General features: G+C 51.9%; 2 protein-coding genes across 3 annotated transcripts in view; one reads left to right on the top strand and one right to left on the bottom strand.

Annotated features, from left to right (window-relative positions):
- LOC122390199 (neuronal acetylcholine receptor subunit alpha-7-like) overlaps positions 1-19,027 on the top strand; it is a 69,576-nt gene that overhangs the window by 34,230 nt on the left and 16,319 nt on the right. The window contains exons 7-8 of one of the 2 annotated variants that reach the window (XM_043382926.1): positions 10,501-10,695; positions 17,963-18,049. In XM_043382926.1, coding sequence (XP_043238861.1) covers positions 10,501-10,695; positions 17,963-18,049 — 282 coding nt within the window. Of the gene's footprint in view, positions 1-10,500; positions 10,696-17,557; positions 17,645-17,962; positions 18,050-19,027 lie in introns of both variants that reach the window. The other variant, XM_043382927.1, reaches the window with a different exon arrangement.
- On the bottom strand, positions 2,338-5,098 carry LOC122390200. The gene is made up of 2 exons (XM_043382929.1): positions 4,848-5,098; positions 2,338-3,929 (listed from the first exon to the last, which is right to left on the bottom strand). The coding sequence occupies exon 2, from the start codon at positions 3,927-3,929 to the stop codon at positions 2,718-2,720; it is 1,212 nt and encodes a 403-aa protein (XP_043238864.1). The 5' UTR covers positions 4,848-5,098; the 3' UTR covers positions 2,338-2,717.

The raw sequence follows: 19,027 nt of genomic DNA, 5'->3' as shown, positions 1-19,027 counted from the left end.
AACGGTTTAGCCTCCAGAGCGCAAAAACTATAAAAATAGCAGTTTTCACAAAAAATGTTTTTCCGTAATAACTGCTGACTCAAGAGAGCCACAACATTACTTCTGCCAGCATCGTGTTTATCTCGTCGAGACGCGTCGAACGAACTATAAGCTGACCTTGTAAGGTCATTGTGAAAAGTTGGCCTCAGGTCAAGGTCATGACCTGACCGGGAACGGTCGTGTTGCATATCAGTCGATCCGTATCGTCGAGCTGAACATATTTGGACGGTTTTCAAAGCTCTAGCACGTCTCAATCAAAAGTTATAGTAATAAGCCCTGGTGCGCAGTTGGTAAGGCGTCAGCCCGCGGTGCGGGAGGTTCCGGGTTCGATCCCCGGTGCCGCCCGTTCCGCGGCGTCGTCCCCAGCTGTGTCACCAGGAGTGGGGTGGGCTCCCACATTAGCCGTTGCCCAGGGGGGAGGGGTACCTTCCTGTAAATGGGCATACCGGCCCGTTGGAAGGATGACGAATAAATAAATAAATAAATAAATAAATAAATAAGGCTGCTGGTGACCTTTCATGACCTGAGATGACCTCAAGGGCGCACAGAGGGGTCACAGGTGCATTTTTCCGATTTAGGGTGTCATGTGTACTTATGAACCGATGTTTGAGAGGGCTTAGAACGACATTCGTCCAAAAGAGGCGTATTTCAATTTTCTCTTGTTGACTTTTAATAGAGGTCGCAAAGTTGACCTGACCTTCGGTCACAATATGAAAAATCCGAGATATACATTTCACTCATAATGTTACTCTTATCAATCGCTGAGAGTTTCAAAGTGGTTGTTCAGTCGGTGTACCTAAAGCGAGCCTTTGAACTTTTTCTGAGTTAAGATCACTTGACGTGACCTGGTCACCTGACCTTGAAGGACCCGGGTCTTAAATTTTCACAAAATGTGCGGAAAGGATGTGTGAACAGGTGTATCAAACACGGCTTCTTAGATGTTTGCGAAAAGCCTGAGGGGGGATGGGCGTAAAACGCCCCCAGCACGGCGCGGGTTAATTGTTTGCATGCATGACGACCCCCGTCGGTGCGCGGGTTAATGACCAAACCTTTATCGCAAATTATTATCGCAAAACATCGCAACTTATTCCATTTCGCGTGAGAGATCTCTTAGCAGGCTCCCGTAAAGCATGTGCTGAATAATGAATATGTCACTGAAAAGCTCTAGAGTCGCGGCAGATTCGCTTACGAAGGTGTGATACGAGCCATTAGCGCTAAATAGGGCGTAGAAGCGTCTTAGAAATGTACTGAGACCGCGGGGTTAACCCTCGCCGGCCGAGGGGGGGGGGGGCGGGTGCCGCCCCCCCATAGGGTTTTTTCGCGATAGCTCCGAACACGCTGGCGATAGAGAGCTGAAACTTGGCATACCTGACCTTTGATCCAAGCCGCATCTTTTGACACCAACCGTATTTTTAAGTCAGGTCAGGTCACTGACCTATGACGTCATAAGTGAACCTCTGCACGGTCTTCAGATGTCGCAACTTCGCAACGCCCTCACTGCCAGAGGAGATGTCACAGGGAAATGAAACTTGCAGGATCTAGTATCCATTATGAGTCCCACAAGTTGTATATCTCGGATTTTTCCTAAAGGTCATATGAGGTCAGGTCATTTTCGTGACCTCACCATTATAAGTCAATAGGGAAAAATTCAAACTGCTATTCTGGCGCCGGGAACGATCTCCAACTATCTCAAGCACACAGAATCGTGATTTTATGCACTCCTTGCAAGGTTAGATGCGTCACTTTTGCAATGTTGACCTTGCGTGACGTCATTTATGACGTCATCAAGGTCATATTAGTTTTTCGTCAATAACTCTTGATCAAATTGAGCTAGCGAGTCGGGAAAGCCACCAATGGACTCAGGAAGACCTGCCGAATCGAATGATATGCGACATGACCCCTTTTGACCAACTTCGTGACCTGGGGGTGCTGACCTGACCTTGACCTGAGGTCAACACCCCAAGTTGACCTAACCCGGACAAAAAGTATATCATTCGACGCGCCTGAGCGAGACGAACACGATGCTGCCAAAATCGCGGCTCTGCGGCCGTTTTTTGCGAAGTTATTCACCAAAAACTGAACCGTACCCTGGGGCACTTGACCTGACCTCAGAGGTCACCGGTTGACCTAGGACCTTAAAATCGGGTACCAATCTCTGCGTCTCGTAACGGCGCACACGCTCGTTTTTTCCGCGACGCGCTAGCTCCACCAGGGGCGAAACGGCGAGGGGGGGTCGTACCCGCCCCCCCCCCCCCTTCCTCGGCCGGCGCGTATGTTGCGGGAGCTGAACACACCGGATCCGAACGTCACTCTATTTGCAGTTTAGGGAGCACAAGCGCGTACCGCTCCACACGTCCCTCCGATCCCGTCTCCCGGGCCGCCGCCCGCCCAGCCAGGGCTAGCCGCCGACCCCGCCCCAGGGCCACGCGGCAGGGGCGGCGCCGGGCGCGGCCAGCCGGGGAGGCGCCACGGGCGGCGCCAGGCGTGCCACAACGGGCGGCCACAGCCGCCCGTAACACCCCTCCCCCACATGAGCACGAGTCATCCCACGAGCACGAGTGACCCCCCGCATGACAACCACACCAAAAACAGCCTCAACAAAACACAACAACAACAAAAACGACAACTTCGAATCATACATTCATACACACCGTCCCGAGCGCCCTCACACATGCCGCCTAGCGTCGGCCGCGCCTGAGCCACCCCGGCAGGTAGTCCATCAGTCGCCGGTAGCCGGCGGCGCTGAGGTGGACCCCGTCAGCCGAGAAGAACCTGCCGTCCATCTTAAAGCGCCGTTTCCTCCCCTCCCGCCGGCAGAGGCGTCGGCCGAGCGCGACGAAAGTGGAGTCGGTCTCGCGGCACAGTTCGCACAGCGCCCGTTCGAGCCAGAAGGCCGGGGTGGACTCCCACACTCTGCCACCGTCGCGGGCCGGCCGCGGCGTCACGCCGAGGATGGTCACGGCGCAACCAAGGCTACGGGTGTCGATGATGGTCTCCTTCAGCCGCCCCAGCGTCGCCACCACCGTGACCGGGTCGAAGGCGGCCCCCCTTGGGTAAACGTCATTACCGCCCAGCCATAAGATGACTTGGAGGTCCGTCAGCTCCCCTTTCCCACAGACCCACGCCCTTACTTCGGTCGCGCTTGACCGCAGCCAGCGGCTCAGAGTCAGCCCGGGGACCGCGCACACGGACAGGCGCCGAGGGGGGTCACACCGGAAGTCCGCCCTGCTCAGCATAGAATCTCCTATTAAGAGCACGGCGGACCCCGGCGGACCAGCCTCCGGCGAACCGCCGGACCCCTCAGCGATGTCCCCCAATCCAAAGTCCGTGTCGATCGGGTCGCCCAGAATCTCACCCAATATGTCGGCACCGTCGACCCCGACTGAAGCCCCCGCCAGGATGGCGGCGGCCGGAGATACCGGCTCGCCCAGAATTTCGCCCAATATGTCGGCACCGTCGACCGCGACTGAAACCTCCGCCAGGATGGCGGCGGTCGGAGATACGGGTGGTCGTCCGCCGCCCTCCTCGCCGTCTCCCGGGCGTCTCCTGTCAGGAGACGGGAACGATTCTCCATCTGGCTGCGTCCCCCACATGGCTTCACCCGCGGCACCACCATCCGCGGGTGGGACCTCCACCACCACCTCCACCAGGTCCGAGTCCGACGGCGCCGGCGACGACCACAGTGCGGAGGACGGCATCTCCGTCACCACCTCAGTCAGCTCCGCGTCCTGCTGCACGATCAGCGGCAGCCCGGCGTCCGCGGAAGGCATACCACCTCCCGAGAGCCCTCTGAGGAGACCCTGAAGCTGTTCCTCCAGTCGCTCGCGCTCGGCCCTTTCCTCGGCAACAGCCGTCCAGAGGCTGTCTAGCTCCAGCCGCGTAGGGTCCATCTGAAACTTAAAAATACAATCACCTTTTGGTTCACGAGCACTTCTTAGCAGCACAAGTCAATATCTGCCCACCCACCCTACTTGATGTAACAGGGTCTTCCACTACTTTCGGTTTCGATCAGGAGGGACCAAATTTGATTTCCCGCCTGAAACCTTTGACACACATCCTGACCTAGTCACATAATAGACCGGTCACGCTCCTGTTCTGCCGCAAAACCGGATCGAGAAGACACATCGGTCGAGGTGGGTCAGCGCTGGAAGCGACTAACGGGCACCCACCTCGACTGCGGCCTCCCCTCCCCACGAGGGACACCTCAACTTTGTGACCCCGGTGTCCCGGACCTCAGCTGACCAAGACGCCCCACTGGGCAGTCCCGCCGAAAATGGTCAGGAGCACCACACCCGTAACACCCGCTAGTTTTGGACGTATCAGGGCTGAAACGAGCAACAGTGAGTGCCTCCAAGGACGACTGCAGCTGCCCAACCTCCTGTTGAAGCTGACTTACTGTGTCCTGGAGCATCGCGCGCTCAGTTTCGGCGTCACGCTAGGCTAATGCTACCGACCCACTCGATGTTCGTTCCGTATCAGTGTTTCCTCCTTTATGTTTCAATAACTTTTACCTGTCTCATACAGGGGCCGCGCATAGTCGAGTGCGGCACCATCCAACAGAGGCAATAGCCGTTTACCCTATCAAAAAAGCACGACGCTGTCTCACAGGCTAACCGCCTGCGATACTACTCAGTCTCTAAATAATAATAATAAATAATCAAGGCTAACCGCCCCGAAAAATGCCTGCGGTAACCCTACCGTCCCCTCATCCACCACTGATCCGAGCAGACCGCTCGGCTCCGGCCATTAGTTAATCGGCTACAGTCTAAACACAATCATGCCAAACGATAATAACACAACAGACTCACCGTTGCCGTCGCCGGTCCTACCGACCGCGCCAAATGTTGCGGGAGCTGAACACACCGGATCCGAACGTCACTCTATTTGCAGTTTAGGGAGCACAAGCGCGTACCGCTCCACACGTCCCTCCGATCCCGTCTCCCGGGCCGCCGCCCGCCCAGCCAGGGCTAGCCGCCGACCCCGCCCCAGGGCCACGCGGCAGGGGCGGCGCCGGGCGCGGCCAGCCGGGGAGGCGCCACGGGCGGCGCCAGGCGTGCCACAACGGGCGGCCACAGCCGCCCGTAACACGTATGTAGAAAACCGATAGGTCCGGCGAGGGTTAAGGGCGCCTCAAGAGTTAGCTTATGATGAAATCTCAAATCACCATTGTACTGATCCAAGCTGCTAGCATTTAAAGTCAAGTTACAACACAGCAAGTTTATCTTCACCACTGCTATGTTGTGCCTCAATATCTTTGGCCAGATCCTGCAACCACTTTGTAAGTGTTATTATGAGATCAACATATTTCTTAGGTCTAAGCGGGTGGCTGAATTGTTTCAAAGCCTCATCCAATTAAAATGAAATTGCTTCGAAGAAAAGTTAAATGGGCACCAGCTTCCCTACTCAACGTTAAAATGTCTTGCTCTCGCAAATCTGTTCTGATAGTTTTTTTCGAAGTGTGTAAGTAACTAAAGGTAATTTATGAAAACGAAAATTGCCTAACGACACTTAACAACTGCTCACGGGTTGCTGTCACCAGTTTGAGTAATTCTGGTGGATAATGTACGGTGATAATGTACGGTAAATTCAAGGGAGAAGTGCAAAATTCGTTTTACAGCAGAAAAGCAAACTATACCATCGTCATTGAATAAGTCTTCCAAGTATGCCTTCTAAGTAAAAAAGATAAATTCGATTCAATAAATTCCGCAGCACAGTATTCGAAGTTGACGGTGAAGTGGGCTCCGTTTAAACGTCCAGCCAACTGCCCTGATGCGGTGGTGGTCGGGTAATGCGGCGTTCTAGTGCCGGTAACGCGGCCGCTCGGCGCCGCCGCCCGGCAGACGGTGATCTACGCTCCCATCTCCGGCGCGCGCGGCCGCCCGCCGGCCAGCTCGGACGCTTGGGATTCCCGACCGTGGTGTTTGCAGCATCGACCAGAGGCCGTCCGCGCGCCGCGCCGCGCCGCGCCGCGCCGCGCCGCGCCGCTGTTTTTGGCCGCCGCGCCGCGCCGAGCCGCTGTTTTTGGCCGCCGCCCGTGCGCCATATTTGCCGCCGTCGCGCCACGACGGTCAACAGGCTGCGCGGAAAAACGTACTCGACACGCTATTGCTCTCAGGTCCATGATGATGTGCGGGTGTTGCTTAGTTTTGCGATCCTGAAACTAGCTTCCGAACCACGAAATACCAGCGTACATTCTCTAGATAACTGAAGTGCACGAAGCTTCTAATGCCGCGCTCTTTGTGTCACAGAGTAACTTCGCTGATAAAAAGTAGGCAAAACTGTAAGTGATCACTGATTGCTCTTTCCATCAGTAGTTGCAATCGATGCTTTCGCCAGGCATTAACTCCAGCTGTCCTTCTGAGGTTGCCTCTGGCTCACCGTCTCCTCACCTCTGGGACACTGCCTTAGTACCTCTGACTCTGAGCCAGCTCCCATCCATACCTGTTACACCTCTGGGTCTCACCAGTCGCTCCACCAGCTCACCTCTGTCTCCCGTCTGTCTCCCGTCTGTATCCCGTCTATATCCCGTCCGTATCCCGTCTGTCTCCCACCAGCAGTAATCGCCACGCCATGTGTGGATCGCCCATGATCGTAAATACAATACAATACAATACAATACAATACAATACAATACAATACAATATCTCCCCTCTAACTCTCCTCCGTCTCCCCTCCGTCTCCCGTCTGTCCCTCTCTGACTCTCCTCCGCCTCCCGTCAGTCTCTCCTCTGTCTCCCCTCTGACTCTCCTCCGCCTCCCGTCTGTCTCCCGTCAGTCTCCCCTCTGACTCTCCTCCGCCTCCCGTCTGTCTCCCCTCTGACTCCCGTCTGTCTCTCCTCTGTCTCCCCTCTGTCTCTCCTCTGTCGCTCCTCTGACTGCTCCACTGCCAGCTGTCCGGGTCACGGGGCGCAGTCTCGGCGCCGAGCCGCTCCCACTGCTGGCCCGTTCATTAGTGGAAGGGCAGCCGGCTCCGGCGAGCAGCTCGGTAATGAGTTTGTCTCAGGGTCGGAACTCCCGGGAAGGGGAGTGACCCGGCCGACCTCCTCTGATCACACCGGTAGTGGCTAATGCACCCTTCCAAACGCATTCCGTTTCTCCACTCTCTCCCTTTCTCTTAAAAAATTATTCATTTCCTTCCCTTTTATTTCTCTTTTCTCTCCTCCCTTGTTTACTTCTTTACCTCATTGCCCCACCTCATTCTCCCTCTAAGAATATTTTTCTTTCACTGCTTTTCGTGAACGAACCCACAGCTTTTTTACTTAGTAATATTTAGTTGGGTGTTCATGATGCAATATCAGAGCCATAATTTCTAGAGGAAAACACTTGCAGTGAGCTGTGGTTATTGTGTTTCAAAGTTCACAGAAGTGTACACACAAATGGTAATGCAACATTGTGGCAATTACCATGAAACGGCCGTCTGCAAAGTTGGCATGTGTTCACTGAGTATGGGAGGATTGTTGTAAACTAATAAATGCATTGGAGCAAACTCAGTTCCTCAGCTGTTCTGTGTGGCGGTATTACACGCCGTAACCGTTTATCTATCAAGTCTGACTCGCGGCTACTTCTCCCATTGGCACCACTCTCGACCTCACTGACCGTTTGGCGGTCACAGCCGTGTTTCTGGCGGCGGGCGCTGATCACCTCTGAGAACCGAGGAGGCGCTGGCCGCCCTGGGATCGGCCCTAAATCCCAATCAGTGCCGGCCGCACCTCAGCCCCGTCCGCCGAGCGTCGCCCGGCTGACCGGTGCCGCCGCGCCGGCACTCTCCAGAGGCTCGCACTGAGGGCGGTCCTCTGAATTTTGCACGCGGTCGCCGCCGCCGCCGCCGCTGGGCCGCCTCTCCCCTGTATCAGACGTGCAATTATGGCCCCGCAGAGAGCGGCGGGCTGGAGAACCATTCCTCATCGCGAGCGGGCATAGCTGAGGCTTATCCTCAGATATAATCGGCCACCAGTTAAGTGGTTAGAGATTGTAGACCATTGTGTCTTCGAAGATCGAATATGAAACTTGAACTATCACGATCTTTTGTTACAGTAACAACGAAATAGGGTTCATGCTTGAACGTACTATTTATTGCACAAATCATTCGGTCAGAAAGCAAGGAGTATATTTAACGATTATTTATTAGCTGTATAGCATTGCATAGTAAATGGAATGAGTGTGGTGTTAGGCAGAAGGATAGGCTGTAGGAGCTAAGAGGTCGATGTAAATTGTATAAAGGATATTAACCTCCAAGCACAAATGAAATGTCATTTTGGTTAGAATTTAAGTTCAATATCTGCTATGCAAGCAAGTCTGTCGGTAACTCACAATACTAAAAGGCGTGTGTTTTCTTGTTATGCAACGCACGATATCCACGCAGAATCTAATATCACATAGCGAATACCCACACCGCATATTTTCAGAGAAGCTCCCTACACAGTTTTTATGCAGCTGCAGCATTTCGCTGATCGCTCGCTGCTCAAAACACCGGCGGGCCAGCGCTGGCTGGTAACGGGCTCAAAGCCGCGCGGCTCCCGCGGGACCCGCCCCCATGCGCCCGTATGTGTGCTCATCTGCTCCGCTGTGAACCAGACGGACCGACGCGCCGTCTGCAGGCGCCGCAACAACATGTCGGCATTGGTATGTCGAACGGCGCCTCTGCACGGTCAACAAGGATCCCTGCGGTCGATACAGACGTCGGCACCCGTTCCCCGGGCGGCGAGCGGGAAGGTCCGTGGTCGAGACCATTCCCTGTTGGCTACGTGTCTGTTCAGTCCGTCTATCTTCGTTACATCCTGTCTCATCCATCGGTTAAAAATGGTCATTGATGTGTGTGCTGATTTGACCATATTAGTGGCAGGGTCTCGGTTTAGGATCCCTGTTCAAAGAGACGTCTCATTACTGGCTGTTCATTCGTTGCACTCTCGTGTCCGTTCCGTGTCCGTTGAACGTTCCGTGTCCGTTCCGTGTCCGTTCCGTGTCCGTTCCGTGTCCGTTCCGTGTCCGTTCCGTGTCCGTTCCGTGTCCGTTCCATGTCCGTTCCGTGTCCGTTCCGTGTCCGTTCCGTGTCCATTCCGTGTCCATCCTGTGTTCCTCCCGTTTCCGTTCCACTCTCGGCTACGGACAGCGCTCGATCGTTCAGCGGGCAATCAGCCGGCGGAGGTCGGCCGGAACGGGGCTGGTTCTGCGGAGCGGCGCTCGACACGGTGCGTGAGCGTGCTGAGCTGGAGCGGCGCGGCGTCGGCCGCCCGAGACGGCACGGCGATAGGGGTCCGGTCACGGGATCCTGCCATCAGACCCCACTACACGCTAGATGAGCCGGATTTAGCACGCTATATCGAGAACTTGTATTTCCCGTGAGTCATACAGTTTCTGTTTTGCAATTTTTGGGTTACCGGTACGGTGTGAAACACAAATGTATGACATGTTCATTATCTCCCAATATTGTCCATTTCCCATTGCCCACTGTCAAGCGTAAAATCAATAAAATTCGTGACTCATAATTCCACCAGCAATAATGACGACTGTCGACTGCAGCAAAGGCCTGCAGTCTCAATGCTACGTTTATTTAGTGGAACACCCAGTCTGCACAGTGGACACTAGTGATGTCAATTACGGAAATTCAGAATACCAATACCAAACCAAATACCAACCAAAACGGCGAGGAAATACCGAAACCAAACCGACTTGGGAAAATGAGGGAAATAGCAACTTTTTTACCTTAGCCTCTTATACATTAGAGAGGGTTCATGATACCAACAAAATACCAAACACATTACGATTCAAATACCAAATACCAAGCTGGTATCGGTTTGGTATCGGTACACCAAAAAGTTGGTATCCGATTGACATCTCTAGTGGGCACAGTCGGCGCAACACTAGCTTACTAAACGGCCGCCAGATGGCAGTAAGGTAGGCGCCTGGATGTTATGCTGTACCGCAGAGCTCGAACCGAGTTCTAGAACCCTTGCGGTGAAGGACGCGACATGAAAGAACAAAGTTCCTTTTGAACGACGTTATTTGCTGCCGAAAACCACGGGTGAGAAGCGAAGTCAACTCTCGGAAATGGTTGAAGCCGTTCCAGACTGTGCAAATTAGCACTTCTCCCGCAAACAAGGTTGTTTGCCGCTCAACAACGGAAATTGAATGATCCTGGCCTCCTTTATATTCACTTTTGTGCTAGAATCCTTAAAACAAGAGAAGTCACACATCATAGGAAACCGTTTCAGCAAAACTTTTGAAAATAAAATTAATAAATAGAGGTGTTTATGTGCAACTGTGTATGGTGTATCTTTTGATCTTATGTAACTCATCAGTCAACGGGATTGCAATAGGTAATTTCAACGGGCAATTTTAACTCCAGTATATATTATTATTTTATGCATAAATTACCGATCAGTTTCATTATTTGCAAAGTCAGTTATTACTTCCTCATAATATCAGAAAAATGTGCCCTGACTACCATATATTTGTGTTCCAGGATTACCGGGAAAGCGGAATGTGATAGTGTACGAATGCTGTCCGACGCCCTACGTGGACATCACGTTCACGATACAGATTCGCCGGAGAACGCTGTACTACTTCTCCACCCTCATCATCCCCTGTGTCCTCATATCCTCCATGGCCCTGCTGGGCTTCACGCTCCCTCCCGACTCCGGAGAGAAACTCACGCTAGGTAAGTCTGGTCGCCGGCTCCGCCGTGACCTTTGCGACGTGCCTCGGGGCAGGGTGAGACATACGGGCCTGGGGCGGCGCCCCACCCGTCACCGCCTCCCGCCGGTGTCCTTGTGGCTGTTGAATTGACTCGGAAATATTGTCATTTCTAAACGCATCGCAGACGGTGCCCACCGTCCAGCTTGTCATGACCGATTTTCAGTTATCACTGAAAATCGGTTCGATTGCCTGTTGCTGGCAGAAGTTAATAAAACGTTCCAATATATCTAGAGGCTAGAAAAAGAACTAATATCAAACGTCTCATAAGACAACTGGGCCCAGCAATTTTCTATCTTTCCCTATTGGATGAAGTGGAACGATAACAAGTATCGGTTCAGTTGAAAAAAATCAACCGATATTGTTTATTATTGCACAGAAATTTGAACGTCATCCGTTTGTTTATCGAATAAATATTGTTTCAGGATATTTCAGGAACATTTCTTATCCTACAAACGGCAGCCAAGTAACTCATTCTCTCAGTTCACTTCTCTATGCAAAGGTTATTCAAAGCGGGAAGTCGTAAACCCGCACGGGCTCGTAAAATCCATGAATGTATCAACTCACAATAGCGGTTGCGACCATAGCCGGGCCGAATTTGTCCAATACTTCTGAATATCGGTAAATCACAGCCACTCGAACCCGCTAGAGGAGGCGAACGACGAATGGGGCGCCGCTTCAGGTCGGTAAGCAGCCGAGACAGTGGCCGGGGGAGCGCGGCGTTTGGCAGGGGAGCTCATTGAGACCATTGCATAGAGCACTGACTGAAACCGAGAGCATTGACCGATCGAGACCTCGCACCGTTTTTGGAAACAGCTAGTAGGTTCTGCAAGCAGAAGAATGTTTTGAATTAAGTCATTCAACATTGCTTTAATAACTACATATGTGTTTTCAAGTTTTGAAAAATAATTGTTCTTCATTTTGATGTAATCATTTTGATTTTAATACTTGATGCAATTCATATCTTCTCACACAGTTAAAATTGGCCGTCAATAGGAGAGCAGCCAGCTCCACTGAGCCGCGTGCCGGACAGTACACGGCACGCCTTCCCTTCTCTCCTGGGCGTTCATGTCGCTGGCGGCGCGGCCGACTGCCTCCGCCGCGGTTATTACATATCGGCGCGCGCGTGACACCGTCACTGCCGATGCCATCGGAGCCCGGCGGAGCTGACGAATGACACCGTAACCCGTCGGCGTGATCATAAAGCAGCGTCAGCAAATGGCTGTGCTGATGCGAGGTCCCGACCGACGCCTGCTCTCGTGTCCTGGGTCGCACTTTTATTATTTGGGAATTATTTTCCGTGATATTAGTTTGTCATACTCTGTGACAGACCCTGGTGATTGGGCTGTGATAATTGGTGGCGATCCAGGTCGCTGTCTCGGCTGCCGAAATGGATTTATCGGGCTTAGGGTCGGTCGATCAAGGATGACTGCTAAAAGCTGAACACCTGAACGCACGCTCACTAAATAACGCAACGGTAGCGATGCCAGACGCCCGCCATGTTCAGAGCGCCAAGCCACAAACGCCGGTAGTCTGAATGAAGCGATAGCTCGGGACCCTTGGGTGCAATGCACTAAATGCGAAGTCAGTCGGCTCGCTCGTCGGCTTGCGATTGGGTGAAGATTCGGCCGACGCGAAGCTGCAGCCCGCCATCAAACAGACAGTCTGCTGAATGGCCTGGCTTATCCCATGCTAGCCTTGAAATAATGGGGGGGGGTGTCAGGTGCCTTAAACTCGCCCCCACAGTCCTATAAACAAGTGTAATCTAATCAACGCTTCTGCGGAGGAAGCGGTACGCTGTACCCGCTCTCTTACAAGAGCGACACGTGTCAATCAGAGAAGCCCCGCTGGACCACACCCCTTCTGCTGCTGACACTGCTCCGGTGCCTTTGAGGGGATTCTCCTACGTCAGAGCGTCTGGGCTGCCGGTCGGTTGGTGGTGCGGTGACCATCGGCTGACCGACCAAAACACCGAGACCCTTGCCCTTCCAATTCACTAGCTGCCGTCAGCGTGCGGCCGACGGACACCCTCTCACCCTCTGACCCTACCCTCAGGCGTCCGTCATTCACCCTCTTCTCTTTTTTAGTCTCCTCTCCCTTCCTCTCCAGTTCCTGTCACCATTCATCTATGTCTTTTTCTCCTTTTCTCCCCATCCTCGATCCGTCTTCTTACCTGTCTCCCTTGCCGCTGCTTTTTTTTGCCGGCACCCTGTCGGCCCGCTGGCTTCCATGTAGTGTTTCTCGCCGGGTTTTTACTGCGCCCTATCCGCGGACGAGGTCGTTGGTGGGCCCGTCAGCTGATCCGTCGGTCTGCCACGTAATCCCAGCACGTCTCTTGCCGCCCATCACCGCCCGACGTTTTCCGTCCTTCGTCACTGAGTAATTAGGCTAACGTCGGCGCCGCCACAGCCTTCCAGTTGGGCGGCCAGACAGCGCCGCGATTCTGTCTTTCGCTCCTTCGCTCTCGCTCTCGGTCGCTCTCTCTCTCTCTCTCTCTCTCTCTCTCTCTCTCTCTCTCTCTCTCTCTCTCTCTCTCTCTCTCTCTCTCTCTCTCTCTCTCTCTCTCTCTCTCTCTCTCTCTCTCTCTCTCTTTCTCTCTCTCTATCTCTCTCGCTCACTCTCTCTCTTCCTCTCTCACTCACTCACTCACTCACTCACTCACTCACTCGTTCGCTCTCGCTCTTTCCCGCTTTCTCTTCATCTTTTGCTCTCGCTCTCACTCTCTGCCTCTCTTTACGCTATCCCCTCTATCCCTCCTTATCATTCCTCTCGTCCCTTTCTATGCTCTCTTTCCGATCTCATTTTTCGCACCCAAACCATTTTTTAACCTAATGATGATATCGTTTTGTTTTATTTGTTTCTTCATTTATTTTGAATGGTGTGAAACGCTTTTTGGAGCATGATTATGATTATAATGGAAATCAGATGGAATAGTAACCATTTGCTCATAACTAAAGTTGGCTAAAACAAATCCAAATGGATTTGTTTTTTAGCTTTTTTAGTTATGAGCAAAAGGTTACTGTTCCATCTGATTTTCATTGATTTTGCCATTCTTTCCGACTATCGATTATTCAGTAATGACCTACTGGTCAAACTTCTTTCTTCCAAGTATTCAACTGCCATGCGAGAACCGCGCTCTACGAAAGCTTTATAAACCCGGAATATGCAATACCAAAAATGCAGCACCTGTCAAAGAACTACATAATTCAGATTATCCCAATCGGTTTTGGGCAGTCGCGATCAAAAGGAAACGATGATCAGCTAAGTAATCTAAAAATTGTAGGATAGTTGGAACTGCCCCGGTTTGTGGCTTGGCGGCCTGAGCTGGTGTGATCAAGTGTCCGTCCGTCCGTCTGAAATGTCTGCTGACTTGTCTGTATGTGTGTCTGCGCAGTGACTAAACAGACGATAGTCTGCAGAGCTCGTCTCTAACGCCGCTGAGCGCAGTGTGCCCACCAGTGTCCGTGCTCGCGTGCTGGTCTGTTAGACGACACCGCCCGACACAGTCCTAACACTTCCAATGACACGGGCCGACACAGTCCTGACATCGCTTCTGGCACTCCGACACAGTCGTGACATTTCCAATGACACAGTCCGACACGGCCTAGGATGAAACCCCGCACTTCAGCCGGAGCCACGGGAGCTAACAGGCTCCCAGTCTCACACACTTCAGCCTGAGCCACGGGGGCTAACAGGCTCCCAGTCTCAAACACTTCAGCCGGAGCCACGGGAGCTAACAGGCTCGCAGTCTCACACCAGAACCACTCTAGCAGAGAGCGAGTGGGCCGTACAGAACACACGTTGGTGTCAACAGAATGCGCTCTGCTGAGTAACAGCCCTTGGATTAACTTAATTATTTTGTCTTGAATACTTGATTCAAAGATGCAGCTCATGATTGCCACAATGAATGTCAGTTGACGTTGTTTGATTGTAGCAAGTTATGAGCTATATCACATTCCTCTCTCAAATTGAATTTGGTATATAAGCATGAGCTGTTCATTTAATGCCAATTACAGCTTATTTTTAAACTACCTACGATTCTCATTCAAACTGACAAGGCGTACATTTCTAGGCGCACTCTCACCATAACTCTTTCAAATAGTCGTAACAGAATCACCACGTAAATGTATGGCCCCATTGTTCCGTCGCGCATCGCTCTATCTTCACATTTTCATCCACTATAAAGGCCGTTGAGCTATTCACGAACGCTTTCTGCAGACATCCTGGCATCAATAAACTGCTGAACTAAATGGCACGCTGTGAATGTTGGACAGTAACCGGCATGGCATGCACGCACTCAGCCTGTCTGCAGCTAACAAACGCCTATCCGAGAGAGGGTGGTTTTATTTTCATTGAGACTTTTCGTGTTTAAATTGAGAATCGTCATTAAAGACTACTCGTTTCATGTCACCATAAGTTTCGAATGTTTAATAATTCAAATATTATTGCCGGGTCCTGGTGACATTACGAATAGTTTGCGAATGGAATCATTTTATAGAATTGCATATCACATGAACCATGTGGCAGTTTCGAACAGTCTAAAGGAATCAAAATAAAGACAGCCACTGTTTATCTGGCGAGCGTTTTTAGTGGAGCTCCAAGGCCGAATCACCGCCCCGCTGGGTTGAAATATCGGCCCTGCCGCTGACTGGGTGCCGATAGCAGTGGCCCACGGAGGTCGCTGTCTGAGAGGCACAATGGGGGGCCGGGCGTCCGAAGCAGCTGCCTCTTGACTTCCCGCGGCGAGCTGTTTTGGCGACATTGCGGAAAACAGACCACTTCTGCACATTGATCTCGGCAGAGCTGCGGTTGAGTGGTGCGTGAAGAGACGCAGCCCTTTCGGAGAACGCCTGGCCCCGACCCAGTGCCGGCGAAAAGTCCAATCGGCCGATAGGCATTTGGAAGCTGTTGCTGCAGCGACACTGGCTTCACTTCAGCACAGGTGCGCGACAGACATGTGTCGGGTTTCGGCTCGATATTTGAGATGCTACATAATTAGTTAATAAAGCTAGGTATATTAAAACTAATTGAAATTGTCTAACAGTTCTACGACCGATTCAACTAGCTCTAATATGTTCTAATGAAAGCGGAATTTGGCATTAAGGGACAGTTTTTTAACTCAGTAAGCACTGTATCAACGAAAAGTCTCAATGATTCCTAAAAATTGGTCTGCTAAACATAGGACCCAACTTTCCAGCATATTCATGCTCGTAATCGGACCTTGAAATACTACCAATAGCATGGCTTGCTGCTTTCTCGCATGTTTATGTTGCATGCGATGACAACCCACATACATCACACATTGAAAAACTCTCCGTCGAACATGGCAGGCCACACAGTTTTATTTGGACCACTTTGAAGGATCTCAAACTGACCACCAAATGATTATAGGGACATGCCTCGGTTTTGTTTTCAAATACACGACTATTTTATTTTTATACTATTGTACCTTTCTTTAACGAGCGGATCTTTGTACTTTTAGTACGAATGTTCTGAGACGTTTAAGAACATTTTTTGAGTAAAATACGTATTTGCATTGTGAAATTTCAATTAATTTTTGCAGCATGTAACGACTTCCACCAGGCATAAAATGGTATCAGCTGTTGTTCGACGGAGAAAGCCTGTGCATATTCTTTGCTAAGAATGGTGATTTTCCTTTTAACATTACTTCTTGATAAACGAATAAATAACTACTTAATTGATAAATAACTAGAATACAGCATGCATTTTCACCGTTCCGTGCTTCTATCCTCAGGATACTGAAATCCTTCTCCACGCCGCAACCCCCCTCCGGGCTGGACAGGCAACTTTATCTCATGCGGGCTGCTCCCTTGGAGCGGCACCGCTGCTCCCGAGGGAGCGCACCCCGTAGCCGGGTGCAGTGAGTGCCTTGGGGCTGGGTGGCCTGTCCTCTGGACGGGCTCAGCCCCGGCGACTCACTAGGGTGCCTGCCCAGACCAATGTCTCCCCCTATATCCTATCATCCTCCCGGCTCTGAAATGGTCTCAATGGACCGAAAGGGCCTAACCCAACACAACAAACAAACAAAGCATGCATTTTTCTAAAAGCTTATATAAAGTAAACGTCAGTTTAAACGCTACCAATATGGCATTGTCAACTAAGATGAGCTCAATGCTAAATAAGTTACAGATTCCTGTTGTGTTAACTGTCTTTTTGGGCAAAAAGTAAGCAATAGTTTAATGCTGTAATACTTTTTAACACTTCGTTGCTGATGTTGCTTTTGGGTGTTCTTAATAAATAGATATAAAGTTTTCTCATTCGCCAGATAGAGTGGACAATTTATGAAGGGTGATTTTGGCCAGCTGCCACTTGAATCACAGCATGGCTCTCAGGAATATGTTGACCCAGGCTTCTCAGAGATGTATGGGTATATTTCAGTCGTAAATCAACAACATGGCTGCGATAATAGAATATTTGTTATTTCCTGATGGTGCCATAAATTGGTAGGCCCGGAGCAGTGCAACAATGATTAAAAAAGTCCATCTACGTGCAAATTAGGCCTTCATTTAGAACTTTTGCCAAACTTTTTCCGCTGCATATAAGCCCGTGGCTCTGGCAATCAAGCTTACCAGGCTTTTATTGCAATGTGTTTTTACGTGGTATCTTAAAAAAATAAACATGTTTGTCTCTTATACAGCTGACTGCCGAAGTATAACCATGCCCTAACCTGTAAAGCTTGCGACTGACTGTGTATGACCGACTGGCTGTCCCCGGACTCCACTCGCGCAGCAGTGAGCGCCGCATGGCCCGCCGCTCCCCTCCGCGCCGCCCGGAATGACGTGTCACCGTTTCTGGCTCTCCGACAGAGGTGACCATTCTGCTTTCTCTGACGTTCTTCTTAAACATCACCACCGAAATGATGCCAGAAACCTCAGAGGCTGTGCCCCTGATAGGTAGGCACGATCGCATGTCGCCCGCTCAGTGTCGTCTTGTGCGCTAGGTTTGTGTGAGCGTCAGACGGAGCTAGACCACCACGCAGGAACACACAGCACCAGACTACCACCAGCCCTGCCGCCGCCCCCGCCCCCGCCGCCGCCGCCGCCGCCCCCGCCCCCGCCGCCGCCGCCGCCGCCGCCCCCGCCCCCGCCGCCGCCGCCGCCGCCGCCCCCGCCGCCGCCCCCGCCCGCGCGCGCTGTCGCCCTGCCCTGCCTGGTGGGTATGCCGTCGCCGCTGCCGCCTCTACCTCCACCGGGGACCGTGTCTCGTTGCAGGAGTGACGATTCTACTCTCTCTGACCGTGTTCTTGAACCTGGTCGCTGCCATGATGCCGAACACCAGCGACGCCGTGCCTCTGATAGGTATGCTGGCTCGAACGCCACCGGGAGGCCGGCAACCCAAGGGCATCCCACGAGCGCCCAAAACACCGTCTTTTTATCGTTTTCTTCCTTCTTTCCTTCTCGTTTTTAGCACCATTTCCTGGGTGGGATCCTTCGCTTATTGTTGTTATGTTTGTTTCTTTATTTTGGATTGAGTTCAATCGGGGCACGTGGACGAGTTCTTTGTTTTGCTGACAGCCGGCTCATGGCTCTTTTCGCCTGGTTTGAACTGGATTTTCAGCCGCTTGCTCCTGTCGTTTGATCCTGCTGCATGATTTGACGGCGCTCTTCCATATAACGGTTTGTTTGATATCCCGGCCTTACCAGCCCTCTGCGAGCCGCAGATACTCAAACGTGAGCTTATACCAGCTACAAGATCCTCCAAACCTGCATGTGCCTCGTAATGAGTACCCCGAAACAAGATTGCCTAAACAGAAAATAAAGGGTGATTAATAATGCCTACATCCCAAACATCCAGCCGCTCAACCTCAACCGGAAGGGTATTTTATTTCCTACTACACCAGCATCCGTTATCAATATCCTAAGGTCCTGTGGAATCGAATCTCAGAACACTTTTCTCCATTGCATTGTGATTTTTCAACTTGCACCTTATGCGCTAACACGTTTAGATATGCTAGCTTTTATTTCCTTGGTGCATTTATCTGCCATGTGCTCTCTGACCGTGCGATCTGTTGTGTGCGGCAGCCGACTAATGTACTAAGTGGCAGTCGGCTGTTCTTTTCATTTCGTTTCATTGTATGCTGTTGGAAGCTAGTTGTCGGTTTTACTGCATGCTCGGCGGTGTCTCGGCGGCGTATGTTGGCGCGCCCCAGAGCCGCTGGCAGTCGGAGGGGGCCGTAACCGGCGCGCTCCGGGCCATTCGGCGGCGGCGCGCGCCCCGCCTCACTGGGCGCCTGTGCCGTGTTGCAGGTATCACCATTCTCCTCTCGCTGATCGTTT

This window comes from Amphibalanus amphitrite, unplaced genomic scaffold (assembly GCF_019059575.1).
Source record: "Amphibalanus amphitrite isolate SeventyFive unplaced genomic scaffold, NRLGWU_Aamphi_draft 000386F_arrow, whole genome shotgun sequence".
In the NCBI taxonomy this organism is placed as follows: Eukaryota; Metazoa; Arthropoda; class Thecostraca; order Balanomorpha; family Balanidae; genus Amphibalanus; species Amphibalanus amphitrite.
Note: the sequence above shows the minus strand (reverse complement) of the source record. Positions and strands in the feature narration are given on the sequence as shown.

What these genes read in the sequence shown, in the direction of transcription:
- LOC122390200 (XM_043382929.1), bottom strand. Translation starts at nt 3,929, where the DNA reads ATGGACCCTACGCGGCTGGAGCTAGACAGCCTCTGGACGGCTGTTGCC.